Here is a 20,344-nt window from a genome sequence, read left to right as displayed (position 1 = left end):
AAGCAAGAGAAAGGGAAGGAGCATTATTCCCACATAATGAAAGTGTGCTCAGCCCTTTCCTTCTTATAGATCATTGCCTATATAGCTGACTGGGAAAAAAACAACTTTTTAAAATCAAATCTGATGGTCATGCCCTTCCCCAGATAAAATCTCTGCAATGGCTCCCCATTACCTTCATCATAACCTCAGACCTTTTGAAATTCATTTCCCACCTTCATCTCCAACCTTATTTCACACCACTTATCATCACGCAGCTTGCACTCTGTGGCTTTTGCACACACGTATCCCTGAGTGAATAGCATCAGTCCCCAGCTTCTCTTCCTGGCTAACTATTCATTCTTACAGACTCAACTCTGGCACCTCCTCCTCTAAGATTTCCTATCATCTCTACAGTAGAATGTGCAAGTGCCTTTGCTCTCTGTTCCAATGGCACCCAGATTTACCTCTAACATGACACTCATTATACTGGTTGAGCATTGCCTGTTTGCTTTTCTTTCTCCCCATCGGTAGACTTTAAGGTCCTTGAGAATGAGTGTGCCTTTCATCTCTGTAACTCTAATGTTAAGAACAGTGCTTTTATCAGTTTTTCTTGCCAATAAAGTTATTCCCGATTTTTCTTTTTCTTGTTCATCCAAGAAGAATGTAGGGCAGAATAAAAAGGAACATGATAGAAACTGATTTAAGCAAGAGTAAGATTTCACCCTTTTAATTTTTTTAACTAGTATAGGGAGGCACTGAAACTTTGCTACACACTCTTATTACATTACAAAGAATACATAGTGAGGGTGACTATAACTAAAAGCTATCAGTGAGATTATTTTAATTTGCCTTCTCCATTAAACGGAAATAAAATAGATGATCTGTAAATGGGGATTCTCTGAGACCCAATTTCTTGGTGTCAATTGCATAATGAAGCAGGCACTGGGTTTTCTGGCCTGGGAAAATTGAAGACATTTAGATGCAGATTGATTAGTCTTTCTGTGAGAAATGAATGCCTCGGAGACAACTGAGCATTGCCCTTCAGTTACGGCCATATTGAATGTGACTTAACATATTGATGAAACATACTTTTTACTGGAACGAGAGAGTTACATAATCTCTGAAAGATTTCTTTTCGGAGATGATTTAAGTATGTATTTTTTCAGTGGCAGTCCTTCAAGGGTCCATCCAGCTAAAAATCTATACTCATTAAGCCCCAGATATTCTTAAAATAGTAAAGGGCGTCTCCTACAACTCCAGATTTACTTTCCTGATCAACAAATTGACCAGATGAAATTAACCTATTTACTACAAACCATTTTGTTCCCTAGGCTGTCAGCGTGTATGTGTGTGTGCGCGTGAACACAGCTAATAGTAGATTGCTCATTAAAAACACAATTGTAGTCACCCTTTATAGTACCTAGGTAATTATCGATTGATTGATTGATTTGTATATTTTAATGATTTGGTTCCTACTTGTCTAAAGAAACATAAAACTATGTTAAAATCTAAGATAACTGAGACTTCATTACTTGTTGCAAAATAGAATTTATTCTAACTGGTAGAGTCCCACTGGGGAGTGCTAACATGAATAATTAACCATTACATGCAGTCTACCAAAATGAGCAGTTTCATTGCATTTAGTGATAGTAGCAATCTTCAAATGTGATTTACATTTATATCTCTAATGGAAATTAGTACATTATTCACACTTTCTGATTTTTCTATGCCCCTTCTGTGGCAGCATAACTTCTTAATACTTGTGTATGCATTTGTCAATTACTGAGTAATGCTGGTGGCAGGTAATGGATGAATGTGTTTTGCCGAGAACCTAGACTTGTATCCGCTGATTCCTCAAAAAAACCTCTATGTTATATTCCACGTTTCATTGTAATTCCTTTTAGTTTAACATAGGTCTTGGGTAACCTCTATGAGTTTCTCATAATGCAGTACTTTGTGTCTCCAACAAGAGAAATCCTATTAGATGATAGGGAAAAGTGACCTGGGGACAGCCTTGATTGAAACAACTTGAATGACATTAAATAATAGCTACCATATCCAAAACATTCGCCCTGTGTAAAAAGGTGTGGTATATATTTTACATGCATTATTTCCAACTCTTGTAGTGGAGGAAGTACTATTTTCCCCATTTTGCTGAAGACAAAACTGAATCTTAAGAGTTTAGTAAATTGGTCTCCAAGGACAATGCTAGAAGGTGGCTGGACCAAAATTCAAACAGAGATTATGTGTCTGACGTTAAAGTCTAGGCTTTTCTTCTGTCACAGGCCATAATTAAGAGTACAAAAGTGCCCAAGCTTGTATGTTACCTTGTAGTGCCTTATCTTCCCAGACTGTGACCAAGCATTTTCCTGTCTTGCCCATATCAGAACATACTTGACAGTGTCTGGTTTCAGGGTTAAGAATCAGGATATCATTCACTTGGTAATTTTCCTTTCTTTGACTTGGGCAGAGAAGCTCTCTCCAGAGCCAGAGCCAATTGTTTTTGTCTAATGATTTTAGAGGGAGGGCAGCCTGAGGCTATCCTGAGATCTGCAAGTCTATTTATCATCTTTCACTTTGTTCCATGGATGATACCCAACATGCCTGCTGCTTTGACTGGCCTCATGGGGACAAATGTGTTCCACTCTGAAAAGAGAAGTATTGAAAGTAAAATTTGGCTGTTTTCTGGAATTACGGATGCAATTTTTAAGTAATTAAAAAAGTATAAGCATACTTATTAAAACTCATTCCTGCACCAAAAAAAATTTGGTGAGCTGATTTCATTGCAACAGAATATAGTGAAGAGTAGAAATGAAACATGTTAAAGATGCTGAGAACCTCCATAGCTTAGAAAGTTGTAAGAATATAGAATAAACAGTTTACAACGGGAAACAACACATCCCTTAACTGAGAAGAAAGGTATCTGGAGTAAGACCAAGAGCCAAGCACCTAACCCAGATGTTAGAACCTGAGGGTGAGATCTCATTTGCTCAGTGAAATAGGACTCTTTTCTTAGAAGGAGTCCAATTTATTAATTCCAGAAGGAGTTACAGGCAATGCCTTTAAAAAATTTAGAGTTTCGGGGCGCCTGGGTGGCGCAGTCGGTTAAGCGGCCGACTTCAGCCAGGTCACGATCTCGCGGTCCGGGAGTTCGAGCCCCGCGTCGGGCTCTGGGCTGATGGCTCAGAGCCCGGAGCCTGTTTCCGATTCTGTGTCTCCCTCTCTCTCTGCCCCTCCCCTGTTCATGCTCTGTCTCTCTCTGTCCCAAAAATAAATAAACGTTAAAAAAAAAAATTAAAAAAAAAAAAATTTAGAGTTTCTTTTTATTAAGATAGGGAAGCAAAGATGAGCAGTTTCCTGTCTTTGGCCTCACCTCTCTTCCTTACTTTTTGCCTTTGCTCCTCTTTGCCAGGTTTCTAGCTAACACCACTTTCAGAGGCCTCAGTGGTTCCATCAGAGTAAAAGGTTCCACTATCATCAGCTCAGAAAACAACTTTTTCATCTGGAATCTGCAACATGACCCCATGGGAAAGCCAATGTGGACCCGCCTGGGCAGATGGCAAGGGGGGAAGATTGTCATGGACTATGGAATATGGCCAGAGCAGGCCCAGAGGCACAAAACCCACTTCCAACATCCAAGTAAACTACACCTGAGAGTGGTTACCCTGATCGAGCATCCATTTGTCTTCACGCGGGAGGTAGATGATGAAGGCTTGTGTCCTGCTGGCCAACTCTGTCTAAACCCCTTGACTAATGACTCTTCTGTATTGGACGGCCTTTTTAGCAGCCTCCATAGCAGTAATGATACAGTGCCCATCAAATTCAAGAAGTGCTGCTATGGATATTGCATTGATCTGCTGGAAAAGCTAGCGGAAGACATGAACTTTGACTTTGACCTCTATATTGTTGGTGATGGCAAGTATGGAGCCTGGAAAAATGGGCACTGGACTGGGCTGGTGGGTGATCTTCTGAGTGGGTCAGCCCACCTGGCAGTCACTTCCTTCAGCATCAATACTGCACGAAGCCAGGTGATCGATTTTACCAGCCCTTTCTTTTCCACCAGCTTGGGCATCTTAGTGAGGACCCGAGACACAGCGGCTCCCATTGGAGCCTTCATGTGGCCACTGCACTGGACAATGTGGCTGGGGATTTTTGTGGCTCTGCACATCACTGCCATCTTCCTCACTCTGTATGAATGGAAGAGCCCCTTTGGTATGACTCCCAAGGGGCGAAATAGAAGTAAAGTCTTCTCCTTCTCTTCAGCCTTGAATGTCTGTTATGCCCTCTTGTTTGGTAGAACAGCAGCCATCAAACCCCCCAAATGCTGGACTGGAAGGTTTCTAATGAACCTTTGGGCCATTTTCTGTATGTTTTGCCTCTCTACATACACGGCGAACTTGGCTGCTGTCATGGTAGGCGAGAAGATCTATGAAGAGCTTTCTGGAATACATGATCCTAAGGTAATACTCCTTTTTACTCTAGCTTTCTTTATCACCCATTATAACTCCATATATTGTGTCTTAAGCTGTGGTATGTCTGTGTTCTTTCATCTAACACAAGAATATTCTCTCAGCCATCTATAGAGACTAAGAACTAAATTAAATATTTTATTGTTTTATTGAATGAGACAAAAAAAGTGAGGGGGTTCTGGGGTGTTTGTGCTACAGAAGGTCTTTTTGTAAGAGCGTCTATTAGTAAGTTTCTCTTGTGTTATTTGTGCATCTGACAGAATGTCCATCAAAGAATAGACTTACAAAGTATTTTTACCCAATGCAGACCGCAAAAACTGATTTATTACTTCTCTTGGGAATTAATGAAAATAAATAGTAGGATCTGTGTTTTAAATTGTAAAGAAGAGTTAGAATTAAAGAGAGTTAAAATTAAAGAACTAACATTTAGTCAGACACGACAGAACTCAATGGGCATAGAATAAGGACTACTAAACTAACTGAAGTGGCAAGATTAGTTATGAACAGGGTGTCTTTACACAATACGGAAAGCTGTACAGCTGGCCACCTTGGCTGAGGGGATGATGCCAACAGTCACATTATAATGTCCAAGGACATTCAAAGAAGTATATCTATTCTAGGCTGCCTTTGATATCCTAGATATCTACCTGACCCTAAGGGTTGAAGGGAGGAGATGGATGGAGTTCGGGCAAATAGGTAAAGCAGTGGTGATACTCAAGGAGAGCCATATTTGTGTTCTCTCTGGATTAAAACAGGACCCCTTCCAGTGACTAGGAGTATGGAGAACCTAGTCCAACCTGACTCGTAGCGAGGAGGTGGTTGTCAGGGTTCAAGGAAATTGGAGTAAGACCCAAGGGAGCACTACATTCCTGACAAGGAACAGAATTCAGATCCAGGACAAGAGTGTTCCAATGTGCACGACCCACCTAGGAGAGAGATTAGAGAAAGTTGTAATTCAGTGGGTGTTCCTGGGATACACTGTGTTTAAAACAACTTGAGCTCAGCTGAGCATTTCAAATTGGGAAATACTGATGCCTTTTCAAATACTCCTTTCACACCAAGTCTCAAGGTATTGAACCTTTACTATAAATTTATATTAAACATTTATTTTTTTAGTTTTTTTAGTGTTTTATTTATTTTTGAGGGAGAGTTGGAGTGTGAGTGGGGCAGGGGCAGAGAGAGATGGAGACACAGAATCCAAAGCAGGCTATGGGCAGGGAGAAGGGCACTTGTTGGGATGAGCACTGGGTGTTGTAGGGAAACCAATCTGACAATAAATTATATTTAAAAAATAAAAAATAAAATCAGAGAGAAATTTAAAAAAACAAAGCAGGCTCCAGGCTAAGCTGTCAGCACAGAGCCCAACGCAGGGCTCGAACTCATGAACCGTGAGATCATGACCTGAGCCAAATCAGATGCTTAAGCGACTGAGCCACCCAGGCGCCCCTCCATTAAACATTTAAAATTAATTTCATAGATCACCAACATATAAGACATTTGTAACTGTCTTTATCAAATGATGGAGTGGCCCAGAGGGCTGGTGGCAGCTTTAGAGAATTCTCATAAATGGTTTGTACTAAGATATATGATCTGTTCTGCAAACAAATGTATATGAGAAACTTGACCCATACACTGCAAACCTCCTGGTAAGTGACATGAACCTCATGAGAAGGTTCAACAAACAATGGCTTACTGATTAGGCGAGGAACTCCATTGCCTTTTAATTCACACTCAGGGTTTTAGGTTAGGAGCTGGAATTTAGTGAACACCAGTAAGTCTGTAGCATAAGTAAATGTGTCACCCTTAAGAGAGATTTTCATGATGCTTCAGCATTTGTGCTTTGCAGTGGTATTAGCAGCCTCTGTTTATTCTTTGCCTGACTAGACCTGTAGACCTTCCAAAGATTCATTGTCTTGTTAGAGGCTTACCTAGATTTTTTACATGAATCTTGCCAATACGATGCTTAAATTACAAACTCAGAGTGGGAACCATTCAATGCAATCTAGTACAAAAAACAAACTAATATATGGCTGTCGTGAAGATTCCAGACCATTATCTAACGTAAAAAGGTGAATACAATACTGACTAAAGTTTCATTAATCAAAACCAAGGATTATCAGAATGAAGTCACGGATCCTGTGTGCGAGAAGCCTGAAGCAATGATGATTTTAGGGGATTAAATAAAAAAACATGAAGATAAACTGTACACAGCAGTAAAACAATTTCTTTAAGCAAAAAGAGACACTCATTCCATCCCCAACTCCACCAGAATAAAAGGTGAAGTTTTTATAAATCTAACCCCACCCCCAAGACAAAGTGAGCAGAACTAGACAAAGCCGACTATGTGTTATAGCTAGTAAGTTCTTAATGCAGTGGGACAAGCCTAAATCTAAAATGCTTTCAATTTGAGATAATAAATGAATTTCCACTAAAGTTCCCCCCAGTAATATGTGTTTCTTCCCTAGTGTTGTTTCTATGTTGCAAAGTCTCTCATTTATAGGTTTTGGTCACATAAAGATTACCCAGGTTATTTGACTAAGAAGTACTTGACATTCTGGACTTTGGGCGAATGACATTAGTGACAGAATTGTTCAGTTTTCATCCAGATATGTGGTATTATGCAAATGATAGAATGTATTCACCCTCCCACAGAGAGATATGATTAAAATCATTTTCATGCCCTTTCAGTCATCAGTATTCATTCTTAAGTGTATTGCAGTTACTCACGGGCACTTTTCGTCCTACCGATGCTAAGCTCTTTAGGGGACTTATCTTTTTCTTGTACTAAATGATGTCACGAAATTCAGAAGTAAATAAGACCGGTATAGGAGAAAACAACTTAGAAAGTTGTAAACATGCTGAAGTTTAAAAACATGAAGTACTGTCAAAGTTCAAGGAAAGGGTGATCACCTTCCACTTTAGTATACCAAAGGAAAGCTTAATTAACAAGATAAAAATGTGTGCTTATTCTTGAAAAACACTTGGAAGTTGGACATGTATGTGTGTCAAGGACATAGGAATGGTCATTCCAAGCAAAGCAACAGAATGAACTACTTTGAGGTGGAAAGTACAAGGCACAATCAGGATATATTGAGTTCAATTTAGCCATAGCATATGTTCCACGAAACGAAGGAGGTGAAGTCCTTGTCTAAAAGTTAAGTTCAGTGGCGCCTGAGTGGCTCAGTCAGTTGAGCGTCCAACTTCGGCTCAGGTAGTGATCTCACGGTTTATGAGTTCAAGCCCTGCCTGCATCGGGTTCATTGCTGTCAGTGTGGAGCCCACTTCGGATCCTCTGCCCCCATCTCTTTCTGCCCCTCCCCCCTCAAATAAAATAAACATTAAAAAATAATAATAAAATAATAAAAATTAAGTCCACTTGAGATAACAGAAGATCTCTGACATCAAGCTAAGACAGGTGAACTTCACCTCACAGTAGAGATCTACTGACATTTAAAAAAAATTTTTTTTAATGTTTGTTTATATTTGAGAGAGAGAGACAGTGAGCAAGCAGGGGAGGGGCAGAGAAAGAGAGACATAATCTGAAGCAGATCTCAGAGCCCAACGCAGGGCTCTAACTCCCAAGCTGTGAGATCATGAATGACCTGAGCCAAAGTCGGACGCTCAACCAAATGAGCCACCCAGGCTCCCCATTCACTGACGTTCTTGAACAATAGAATAGCAGAGTGGAACGGTACCATTTAGGAGGATGGTTGCTCTGGCAGCAGCATGTAAATAAGATTAGAAGAGAAAGACAATGAATAGAGTTGAAGTTGTAGCTATAGTCACTGATAGAAGACAGATGCAAGAAATATGGTGGTGATCAAGTCACTAGGACTTGACAGTTAACTGAGTGTGAGAGGCAACAGAGCCTCCTTCAAAGTTGCAGGTCTGAGTGTCTGCCATGGCAGTACCATTCAAGGAAGCAGAAAAGGCAAGTCGTGGACTAGAAAATACAGTGATCAGTTCGGTTTCATACCTGGCATTTTAAAATCTGTTTTGGACATTCAGGCAACATGCAGCAGGCATTTGGAAGCCCGAGTTCAGGAATGAGATTGAAAGCTGGTGGGACTCCTGGCCAGAAGGTGATCCTGTGTATTAAAGCCATAAGAGAGTATGAGATTCCCAAGGGGGAAGGTGGTAGGGAGAAAAATTGCTACTTGAAGGAAAGCAACAGGCATAAAGGAGTCCCAAGCTGTTGGAGAAGAGGATTTGAGGAGAGACAAGGTAGAAAATAAGGAGATAAGGTGCCCTGTAATGAAGTCACACAGACCCCTCTTTCTGTAGCTTGAATTTTTACTTTTTTGAGGTAAAGATTGATATTATCCTACCTGCCATGTCTAGTTTCTTGCTAGTGTTATCAGAGAGGACAAGGGCTGACCAGCGCCCAGTCCAAACCGTGAGAATTATTAGTGTGTGCGTGGGTGTGTTTTATGTCTGATGAAACTGGGTTTATATGGTTTGCTTTTTCCTAGTATTTTTCCAGACTCCATTTTCACTTTTCCAATACACTTGGTGGCATTTTAGTTCAGATAAGTGAAAACATGTCATTTACAAAGAAGTCTGTAGTTTTCTTGGGACATTTGTGTGTCTGCTGGATGGTGTATTGGTCACCCTCTGAAGATTCTTCCACCCCCAACTCACTATCTTATTTCTTTTCATCTCCTTTTGTGCTCCTCATTTGCTAGGTGTTAGGACAGCCCACATTATACCTTGCTGCCATTTTCATCCCGATTGCAATCTTCTGGCTCAGTTAATTCACCTCAGACAGATTTCAGTGTGCCTCCACATGAATGCTCTTTTCCTTCTCCAACTCTTCTTTAGTTACCTCAGGATAATCTCCCCATGCCTCCCTGTTATAGTTGTGTGCCTGAACACTTTGAGAATTCTACCTCTCAGACTCTTCTAGAAGCACCTTAGGAAGAAACATGCTCCTAGGAATAGATGTCTTCAGCTCTTAGAGGCCGTGTAAGCCCCCCGATCTGAAAAAGGGACTCCCCAAAGTTCCATCTCTTCTTTCCTTTTCCTCTTACCATTCCCTTGCATTATAATGTTTTAAATTATAATAATAGTGGTGTTTTGTAAATGGTTTCTATTTCTCACCCCAAATTTTGACTACATCTTTTTTTTTAAACAAAAAAAATGTCCATCTTGGAATCCAAACACCACTTATAAAAGTGTTTGGATGAAAACCTATTGACTTAAAAAGTGAGATTTGTGATCTGTATTTATACACAACCCATCAGTAAATTGAGCCCTGGCCACATAAGTATTCCATGATACTAGATAACTTAGAGCGAATGTAATGATATTAGATAACTTAGAGCGAATGTAATGGCACCATATTTCTTCGTGATCATAATTGTTTAGCATGCTGGCTATACATTTATCACAATTAATAAAACTGTTAAGAGCGTGAATATTTTATCACCATCTCAGAATTGAGATTCACTGGCTTCAACGAACTATTTGAATCAAGTAAAATTAAAAGCAAAATGCTGGGCAGAACAGACCAGTTTATGATTCACTACATGTTACAGTAGCCGGGGCAGGTTAGAATACTTCTTTTTTTTTCTGACTGGGGTTGGAGGGAAGAAATCATCTTGTTGCTGGTTGCTCCCATAGCTAACCCCAAGGAAGAGGGACTGAACTGCTGTGCAAATGAAATTCAAAAGGATGGTTCTATCTTCACTTAACTGTTTTTGCCAGAATAATTTATTTTACACTAAAAGTAATATATGTAGCTTCTCCCAGCCTCCCACCGACTCTTCTGGGAAGCAAGCTCCATGCTTCAAAGCGGGTGGGCTCTTGAAGCATGGGACCATGAAAGCAAGAATTTATGAGTGATATATTTAATAGAGCTTACATGGGTATTTCTCCGACATAAAACTAGCACTATTCATTATAGGCAATGCAGAAAGTAGAGTAAAGCAGACAGATGGAAGCAAATACCCATTGCCTCATCATCCAGAGTTATTTCCTCTTAGCATTTTGCGATGATTGACAGGTGGATAGAAACCACAGTATTATTTTTATCCAGCAAAGTCTTCATCTGGGCCTATGATGTAAGGTGCAGAATTGGACGTTCTTAGAACCTTCCAGCCATTGACATTCGATCTGCAGAGATATGGGACAAGATGAGAAAATCCCTTCACAAATCACAAAGCACACTAAAAAATGAAGCCCCACCTCCCCTCATCAAGTTGAATTGGCCCAGTTGAAAGGATACGTAAGCATTTGAAATGAACTATTTGCTGATTTTAATGGACCTTCTAGCTCTTTTCCAGCTTCTCACATACAATGCCCCCTTAACTCCGTGTGTCTTAAAAAAAAAAAAAAACAAAAAGTCAGCTCCATAGAGGGAATAAGAGGCTAGTGTCATTTTTGTACAGGCAGATGATGGTGCTGCTTAGGAAATACAGTCCTGGCCTGGTGAACATTCAAGTAAATATTAATAATTAAATAGACCTGCTGTGAAGGCAAGAGCAAACTTTAACCAGAAATATTAAAGTAAAGGACACTCTCGAAGTCCTAGTAGGAAATGATGAGCATTTCCCAAAATAATAAAAACCACCTTTATTGATCTTCATATAACAGCATGTGCCTGCCCAATAAAACATATGAATTCATGTAATAAAGGCTGGCCTTGAACAAAGGAGGGATGCCAGAACTCCAAGGCAAACAAGACCGAAAATGGAATTTGAGAGGACGGGAAAGAAAACTGAGCCACACCAAACCATTCATTCGTTCTTTCTGTAATTCAGCCAGTAACAGTAACTTCTGTTCCAGGCACCAGGCTAGGTGGCTGGGAATTTAGCAGCGAGAAAACAGATGCTGCCTTTGCAACATGGAGTTTAGTGGGAAAGAAAGACATCAATCAAGGGAGCACATAAATCAGCTAGTGTTGTAAACCGTGTTAAGTTACTGCAAAATAAAATACAATAGAATCTGAGAGCCTCACAGGAGACCTGATCTGAATGGGGAATCTCAGCCTCCAGTCTGGCTGAGATCTGAAGGATGTAAATGAGCTAACAAGGAGCCGGAGAGGGTATTAGGAGAAGAGCACCTCAGGGTGACATGGCAGCGTGTGGAGAAGCCCCAAGATCAGAGGGAGAGAACCACAGGCATGACTACTTCGTCATGAGCTACGAGATTGGAAAGCCAGGAAAAGGGGGACAAGAGTAGGACAAGAAATAGGTAGAGGGGACCGTCCTTCTAGAGAGAAAACCTCTTAAAAGAAGAAAATTCTGAGAACGCTATAGTCTGAGAAGAGCTGCACTTCCCATGGGTTCCATGTACTTCCAGCTAGAAAACATAATAGGAGACACATCCCATTCACTCTGGCAGCAGAAACCCTAATAGATCAGGGAAGTGTTCTCTGTGAGAACTGCATTAAAACACTTTCTTTTTTTTAAAAAAATTTTTTTCAACGTTTATTTATTTTTGGGACAGAGAGAGACAGAGCATGAACGGGGGAGGGGCAGAGAGAGAGGGAGACACAGAATCGGAAACAGGCTCCAGGCTCTGAGCCATCAGCCCAGAGCCCGACGCGGGGCTCGAACTCTCGGACCGCGAGATCGTGACCTGGCTGAAGTCGGACGCTTAACCGACTGCACCACCCAGGCGCCCCAAAACACTTTCTAATGTACAAAACACAACATGGTTTGGATAAAAAATAGAACGTGCTGATGGTTGCACCTATCTTGCACATACTAAAACCTATCCAATTATACACTCTAAATGGGTGAATTGTATGGTATGTGAATTGTATCTCAGTAAGGTCGTTTTAATAAATTATAAATTAATAAGCAAACTGCCATGTTACTGAATTGGAAGACTGAATATTTAGAGATGGTAAATTTCTGCTTGATTAGTTAATAGGTTGTAAAGCAAATCCAATTAAAATCCCCAAAAGACATTTTTGTTGACTTGTTTGTTGCTGCATCTTCTAAAATATATATTGTTAGGGTGGCCAGTGACATGCATGACAAAGAGTAGAACAACAAGCAGGGCAGAGTTTATTCCCTCTCCAAGGGAGGAGAGGAGCCAGGCATCTAGAGAAATGTTGCCCCAAGTTTCTGTGAGACTGGGCCTTTTTTTTTAAAGAGAGTGTGTTCCTGTACACCCGCCAGTGGTGGGGGGGGCAGAGAAAGAGGGAGAGAGAGAATCCCAAGCAGACTCCACTCCCAGTGTGGAGCCCCACTGGGGACTCAATCTCACAACCGTGAGATCATTACCTGAGCCGAAATCAAGAGTCGGCCCCTTGAAGCACCTGGGTGGCTCAGTCGGTTAAGCGTCCGACTTCGGCTCAGGTCATGATCTTGCGGTTCATGAGTTCGAGCCCTGCATCAGGCTCTGTTGCTGACAGCGCAGAACCTGGAGCCTGCTTCGGATTCTGTGTCTCTCTCCCTCTCTGTCTCTCTCAAAGATGAATAATCGTTTTAAAAAGAAAAACAAGAGTGCCCCCAGGCTGGGCCTTTTAAGGGGGTGTGAAGTCTGTGAGAGGGTTAGAGCTTGTCCATGTAGGGAGGGGGGCAGCTCTTGGCCAGGTGGAGCAGGAGGTGGTGGGGTTCTCAAAAGGCTCCATCCAGGGACTGGTCCAGGATGTGGGCTGTGGTCAGGCTAGAGAAGATTATGTTTTGTATTTGGGTTCTATTTTCTGAGAATGAAGGGCACCATGACCTAGGAAAACAAAGAGTTAGGGCCAAGTACAGACACCTGTGAGTTTTGTCTTGTCTGGAAGGAGTGGAGGGGTCCGGACTTTGAATAGATTTCTTTTATATATATTGAATTTAATCTAAAAAAAGAAGATTCAAGGGATTTGTTCTTCTAGATATTGAAATACTTAATCTTAGTAATAATAACAGAAAATTTAATACTCATTGACCACTCTGATATGCCAGGCACTATTGTAAACGACATTAATCCAGCACCCGCTCCCACTGAGTAGTCATGAAAATTAAAATAATCCAAGTAAAACAAGTCGCATTGTGTCTGACAACTAGGAGGCACAAAATAAGAATAGTTAAAAGTTTTGTCAGATTTTAATACGAATATTAATTACATTTATCTTGAACAATTAGTTCTCTGTCTCTCTCTTTCTCATTCACTGTGAACTGGGTAAATGGCAAGGTTCTCTTTCTGAGCTAACTTCTGGAAGGTTTGGAGGCAATTGCTTGCCCACTAATAGCAGATTTACTTACATTGCATTATGCATCTTAAAAAGCATCATTCCTGGCTTCATATTGTTTTTTTTTTCCCCTACTTCATCCTATTTTAATTTATGCTGTCTTGTATTTTGTGTGACCTTTAAGCCGCTTTAAATCTTTTCAGGAAGAGAGCAAGGTATACATTAAGTAATGTCAAAATCAGATAATAAATAAGAGTATTAACAGCAATTCAGGGGTGCCTGGCTGGCTCAGTTGTTTACACGTCCAACTCTTGATCTCATCTCAGGTCTTGATGTCACGGTCGTGAGTTCAGGCCCCACCAAAAAAAAAAAAAAAAAAAAGAAAGAATGTTAACAGCAATTCAAAAAAGAAATACAATGACCAACAAATATAAAAAAAGTTAAATATTACTTATAATCGAAGAAATGATCACTGAAACAATAACGAGATGATATTTTTATCTATCATATTAGGAATCTTTCACTGATAATTTTCAGTTTTGGTTGAAATACATTAAGACGAGCACCAGCACATACTGCTGTTGGGAGGGTAGGTTGGTACAATAGGCTCATAAATCACCTTGGCCATTTGTATCAAGAGCCTTAAAAGGGTTTATGCCCCTTCACCCTTCACTTCCTTCCACTTCTAGGAATCCATCCAAAGGAAGTAACTTAATATATGGACAGTAATTTATTACAAAGATTCACTGCACTCTTACCCCAAATAGCAAAAACTAGGAAACCATGTAAATGTCTAACAATAACACAAGGAATACATTATAATATTCCTATGTGCTATAAAAATGTAGCCGGTAGAGATGATTCTGAAGAGCTTTTAGAATGTTAGACAATCGTACACCTGAAACTAATATAATAATATATGTCAACCATACTTCAACTAAAAAAAATTACAATAATTAAATGTGAAAAAATCAAAATATGAGTAAGTGAAAAGCTGGGATATAAAACCATATACTATATTTCTAATTTTTTAATATGCATACATAAAACTATAAAGAGAAGTGACCAGAAGGGAATATAATACAGTATTAACAGCACTGATATCTGAGCAGTGTAATTACAGGAAATATTTTAGTATTTCCCTCCATATTTTCTACAGTGTTCATGGCTTATTTATGTAATGAGAAAGTACATAATAAGCCAAGAATGAGAATAATTTAGACATGAGACCATACTCACAGCAGCGATGTTTGATTCACATTCACTGCTGCTGTCTGCAGACTTTTGAATCCAGGCAGAGTGAGGTCCTCAATCAGTGGCACTCGTGTAGTAAAATGTTTACATTTTAAAGATGCTGGGGCACCTGGGTGGCTCAGTTGGTTAAGTGCCCAACTCTTGATTTCAGCATAGGTCACAATCTCACGGTTGGGTTAGTGAGATCGAGCCCTGCATCAGACTCTGCACTGACAGCCTGCTTGGGATTCTCTCTCTCTCTCTCTCTCTCTCTCTCTCTATCTCTCTTTCTCTCTCTCTCTTTTTCTCTCTTTCTCTTTCTCTCTGCCCCTACCCTGCTCTTTCTGTCTCTCTAAAAAATAAATAAACATAACAACTATAAAGATGCTGTGCTTTCCACAGAGACTTTCTGAAGCAAATTTTTATTCCCACTCAGTTTATTCACAGGACTTGGCACAATCTGAAACTGTCATGTCATCTATTTGTTTACTTGTTAATTGTCCTATTGTGTCTTGCTTACCACTGGATTCTCACCATATATTCAGTAAATGTTGTTCGATTAATAAATGAATGGAAAATGTCAGCATCATTGGAATAGGGCTATAGCCTTCTGTAGGGAGAAGCATCATTCAAAAAGACCATTCAAAACCATTCTCCTGGGTTGCCACGGTGGCTCAGTCGGCTGAATCTGACTCTTGATTTCAGCTCAGGTCATGGTCCCAGGGTCGTGGGATTGAGCCCCTCATTGGACTTCACACTGAGCATGGAGCCTGCTTAAGATTCTCTCTGTCTCTCTCTCCCTCCCTCCCTCTCCCCTTCCCTCTCTCTGCCTCTCTCCCCCACTTGTGCTCTCTCCCTGTCTAAAATAAAATTTAAAATTTTTAAATAAAACCATTCTCCTACTAGATGCTATGGAACAAATAGAAGGAAAGCCACAGTAAGTGGCAATGTACCATATGACCCACAGGGCAAAATTCTAGTGTTGGACAGATCCAGGTTTGAAGTATGCCTCAATCATAGGTTAGCTGCGTGAAGTTCGGCAAGTCACTTGCCATGGCCTCTGCGACCTCATTTGGAAAAATTACAAGAGAAAACGGATGTGAAATATGTAGCCGAAGTTCTGATTCCATCTACCACTAAGTTATAAACTCCATCAGAGTGGTGACCAGATCTATATAAAATAAAGCACCTATGGAAACCAATTTGACAATAAACTTCATATATTGGAAAAAATAAATAAATAATAAAATAAAATAAAGCACCTATATCCTTAGAGTCTAAGTCTATAGCAGTCACTCATTAAGTGTTGGGTAAATCATGGACTTGTTATGAGGCCAAGCAGAAGTGATCAACATGTGTCCAGGAGAATAGAGAGGCAGAAGGTAGGAGGACCTCTCACTTGCAATTAGAAAGTATACCCAAGTGAACTCCAAGTTGTATCCAAGAGTGACCTGGAGTGTTTGAGCCATGAGATTGGTTTAATCAGATCATCAAAGCAAAGAAAACCTAAGACCATGATGCCTGTACTGGAGCCAAGGATCAGGGATGTTGGATCCTCGAATGAGAGCATGAGCCAGGCCAGGTCACATGGCCCTCCCCTGGGTGGTTCTGGGTCCCTGGTGGCAGATTATGGAGTTGGGTTAGAAACATTTAGTGTTCCAGTAAAGATCAGACACACGGTACCTGACACCTATTCAGAGTTGAAAATTGGGTTATTTCCCTTCCCTTCCTGTTCTTCAATACAAAAAACTTTGGAACACCAAAAAGATTTTACTAATTCAGATTGATAAATAGAAAACTGAACAAATGAGCATGTCATCTGTTTATTTCCTCACCTACTTCCAAAATATTTTTGACAAAGCCTCTTTATAGAATTTTTAAAAATAATTGCAGCTTTGTTACTTTCAAATAGATACAGTAACTCATACTAACAGCAGCAAAGTGTCTTCAACTAGACACCCTGCTGGGTTTGCATTCATGAATGTCTAAGATCACTTCCTTCATTTGAATACAGAGAATGTGCCAAATTTTTACAAACGTTTCTCTTAAATTAGGCGAAAATTGGCTTATAACTTTGTTTACATTATTAGCCTGCCTAGCAAGCACTATCTGTATGCATAGACACTTCTGTACCAATAAATATATCATAGGATATCTATGACTATTCACATCTTAATTATAAACAATTGGTACAGATATCTACCAACTCTGTGTTCATACACATATATTTACATTAAACACATATTAAATGGACACATAACATTTGTAATTAGGGAGAGCTAAGTCACTCCAAGTCATTTTTGGATATAATGTGGACATCTTGTGGCTACACCCTCCAAATGCAGGTGAGAGGGGCTCCCACCCTCTGCCTCTGTCTTGCTGGACATGTCTTGGCCACATCTTGGTCTTAGAAGCACTTGAACCACTCTCATATTAGATGCTATGGAATGAATAAAAGGAAAGCCCCAATAGGAGGTAATGTAGGATGATTCAGAGGACAAAGTACTGGTGTTGGATAGATAAAAGTTCGATGCATCTTAGGTTTGAGGGTTTGCCCTGTGAAGAATCTCATTTTCATGCTTAATAAATATCTCTGTGTGTCCTAAGAAGTTGCAGGCAACCCCTGAGGGGCTTCTTTTATGTCTAAAATACACATTTTAGCTCCTCACAGTGTGAATTAAGATGAAGGCTGTGTTTTTATGATTTAGCATCAATTTCACATTTTGATTCTTAATCAGATCAGGAGCTAGCATGATCTAACCACCCTTGGTATCCATCCAGTGGCATGTCAGGAGGCTTAACTGTGAGCTCAGCTCCATTGTGAACTCTGGGAAATTCAGCCAAGTTAGGGTTCACTTTCCCAACTGCAACTGCGTACAAGCCTGCTCCAGCCAAATGCACAGATACGTGTGTGTGTGTGTGTGTGTGTGTGTGTGTACACACACATATAAAATATGTTGTATATTACATATACTGTGTATATAATGTATGTATGTATATATTAGGTGTGTATATGTGCAATGTATACATCATATATAATGTATATAACATAAATGATGTTATTTATAGCTTGAGTTCAGAAAGATGTTTTGTTTCTCAGAATCCATTAATATTTTTCAAACTCAAGAACTGCACTTACCATGGCATTTTATTAGGAAGCTCCTGCTTAAAAAATGCCAAATGACAGAAAATTCTCATCCAGCCAAAACAAGACCTGTCAACGTCTCCTTAAATTATGTTTGAATTAGAGGTTTTTTCATGTGTGATCTGAAGATATAAAATTAATGGAGGTGAATCTATTGGCAAATAAGAATATAAGTGAATATATGCATATAAATATATGTATCTCCCATGATTTACGTATTTAAAGTGATGATCAACCCTGAGGGTCATACATATGAACTTTCATATGTATGTACATGTTAGCTTCATAATAAGACCACTGATATAGTTTCAGGGACAGGAACTGAAAACAATATCAATAAGTAATAATGATAATAACATTTATTGGATACCAGCCATGTTCCAGGGACTGTGCTAACTGCTTTACATGGATTTTTCTCATTTAAATTTTACTGCATCCATACAGATGAGGAAATGGGGCTAAAAGAAATTAGGAAACGTGTCCAAGGCCATACAGCCAATGAATGGTAGAGGCAGGATTCATACCCAACAAAATCTGACTGATTACTCCTACTCAGTATTTCATTTACACGTGTAGTAAGAATGTTCTTTCCAACCTGGTGTATTTGAAGTAGCCCTTTCCCCACCCCTGGACTTAGTCTGGGAAAGCTGCTCACACACAAAGGTGATTCAAAGGCAGAGACCCCTGCTGAGGCTGTGACATTTGAATTTGTGCGCACAGTATGTATGGGATGAAGAAGTGAGAGACACAGATCCAGGAAAGATTAACTTCCACCCCACCCTCCCCATCATCATCACTAACACCCTACCCAGGGAAGTGTTGCAGCAGGAATATGCCCTTCCGGGCACCTCATAGACTAAGGAGGGGTTATTTATCTGCAGAGTATCTTCTCCCCAGCACCACCGTGGCACACTGTCACAGTCGCAGATGCCGCCCTTCTCCCCTGCCACCACTCCTATAAAATGGCACTTTCTCTCCTCTTGGCTACAGTTCAGAGTCTCCAAACGAAGCTATAGTGTCCAGGTATGAACCCTGGTGCTAATTAATCTCTGGGAAACCTCTCAAACTGTTACTCCACTCTCCCTGAGCACTACTCAACTCACATAAATTTTGTTCAGAGAGAAGAGAGACTAAATCAGTCTCTGTTCATCAAGATATTGTTTATATTACTGAGGGGCGCCTTGCTGACTCAGTCAGTGGAGCGTGAGACTCTTGATCTGGGGGTCGTGGGTTCAAGCCCCACATTGGGTCTATGTAGAGATTACTTAAAAAAATAAAATCTTTTTTTTAAGCTTATTTATGTATTTATTTTGAAAGAAAGAGAGAACATGAGAGAGAGGCAGAGAGAGGAGAGAGAGAACCCTAAGCAGGCTTTGCAATGATAGCGCAGAGCCCAATGCCAGGCCCGAACTCATAAAACATAAGAATATGAGCTGAACCAAAATCAACAGTCAGACACTTAACTGACCGAACCACCCAGGTGCCCCTAAAAAAATAAAATCTTAAAAAAAAAAAAACGGATATTGTTTATACTATTGAAAGTCTAGAAATCATTTCTAGCCATTAACAGATTGGCTAAAGCAGGGTACATTCTTTCCCTGAAATATAATGTTGCTGTATAGAAAACAAAATGAGCTAGATACATAGTCAAGTAAAAAAAAGTAGATTATACAAAACAAGCATATAAAATGAAATACTCCTGGGATGCATGGGTGGTTCAGTCAGTTGACCGTCCGACTTCAGCTCAGGTCGTGATCTCACGGCTCGCTGATTCAGGCCCCATGTCGGGCTATGTGCTGCCAGCTCAGAGCCTGGAGCCTGCTTCGGATTTTGTGTCTCCCTCTCTCTCTTCCCCTCCTCTGCTTGCTCTCTGTCTCTCTCAAAAATAAGTAAACATTAAAAAATCAAATAAAACAGTCCATCTGTAAAAACTAACATTTTTAGTTTTACTGAATTGGCATCTATGTACAAGGGTTGCTGGCCACTAGAATACAGTGGTATCAGGGACGCCTCAACTCTTTCTTCCTGGCACAGGTCCTGAAATTCTTCCAACAGCCATTTCTTTGTATTAGGAAATTTTCCTCCAGGTAGCTCCTATATATACTGCATACATTTCAAGATAAGACGAAGGGGAGACTTCTGTTAGTTTCCTGTATGGGTTATTAATTTAGACTAGATAGTTCTGCTTACATAAACAGCAAGGAAAATATGTAGCATTGGACCACTTGATGAATTTTAGGGAGAAGACACCAACCATCAAATCTGTGCAAGAGCCCAAAGGAGGAGGCAGCCAGCATAGCTTGCCCCCAAGATCCAGCTCCCCCTCGCTCTCGACTTCTCAGAGTTGAGGACACTTTTGCCTCATGTTCAGACACAGGCTTCTTCCTTACT

The 20,344-nt window shown here is 40.2% G+C and overlaps 1 protein-coding gene across 1 annotated transcript in view; it reads left to right on the top strand.

The window, feature by feature from the left end:
* Positions 1–20,344, top strand: part of GRIN3A (glutamate ionotropic receptor NMDA type subunit 3A) — a 171,222-nt gene that overhangs the window by 67,703 nt on the left and 83,175 nt on the right. The window contains exon 3 of the mRNA XM_043566532.1: positions 3,392–4,439. Within this exon, the coding sequence (XP_043422467.1) occupies positions 3,392–4,439 (1,048 nt within the window). The remainder of the gene's footprint in view (positions 1–3,391; positions 4,440–20,344) is intronic.

The sequence above is a fragment of the Prionailurus bengalensis genome, chromosome D4 (genome assembly GCF_016509475.1).
Source record: "Prionailurus bengalensis isolate Pbe53 chromosome D4, Fcat_Pben_1.1_paternal_pri, whole genome shotgun sequence".
NCBI lineage: Eukaryota > Metazoa > Chordata > Mammalia > Carnivora > Felidae > Prionailurus > Prionailurus bengalensis.
The sequence above is the reverse complement of the archived record's forward strand: the minus strand, read 5'-3'. Positions and strand labels throughout refer to the sequence as shown.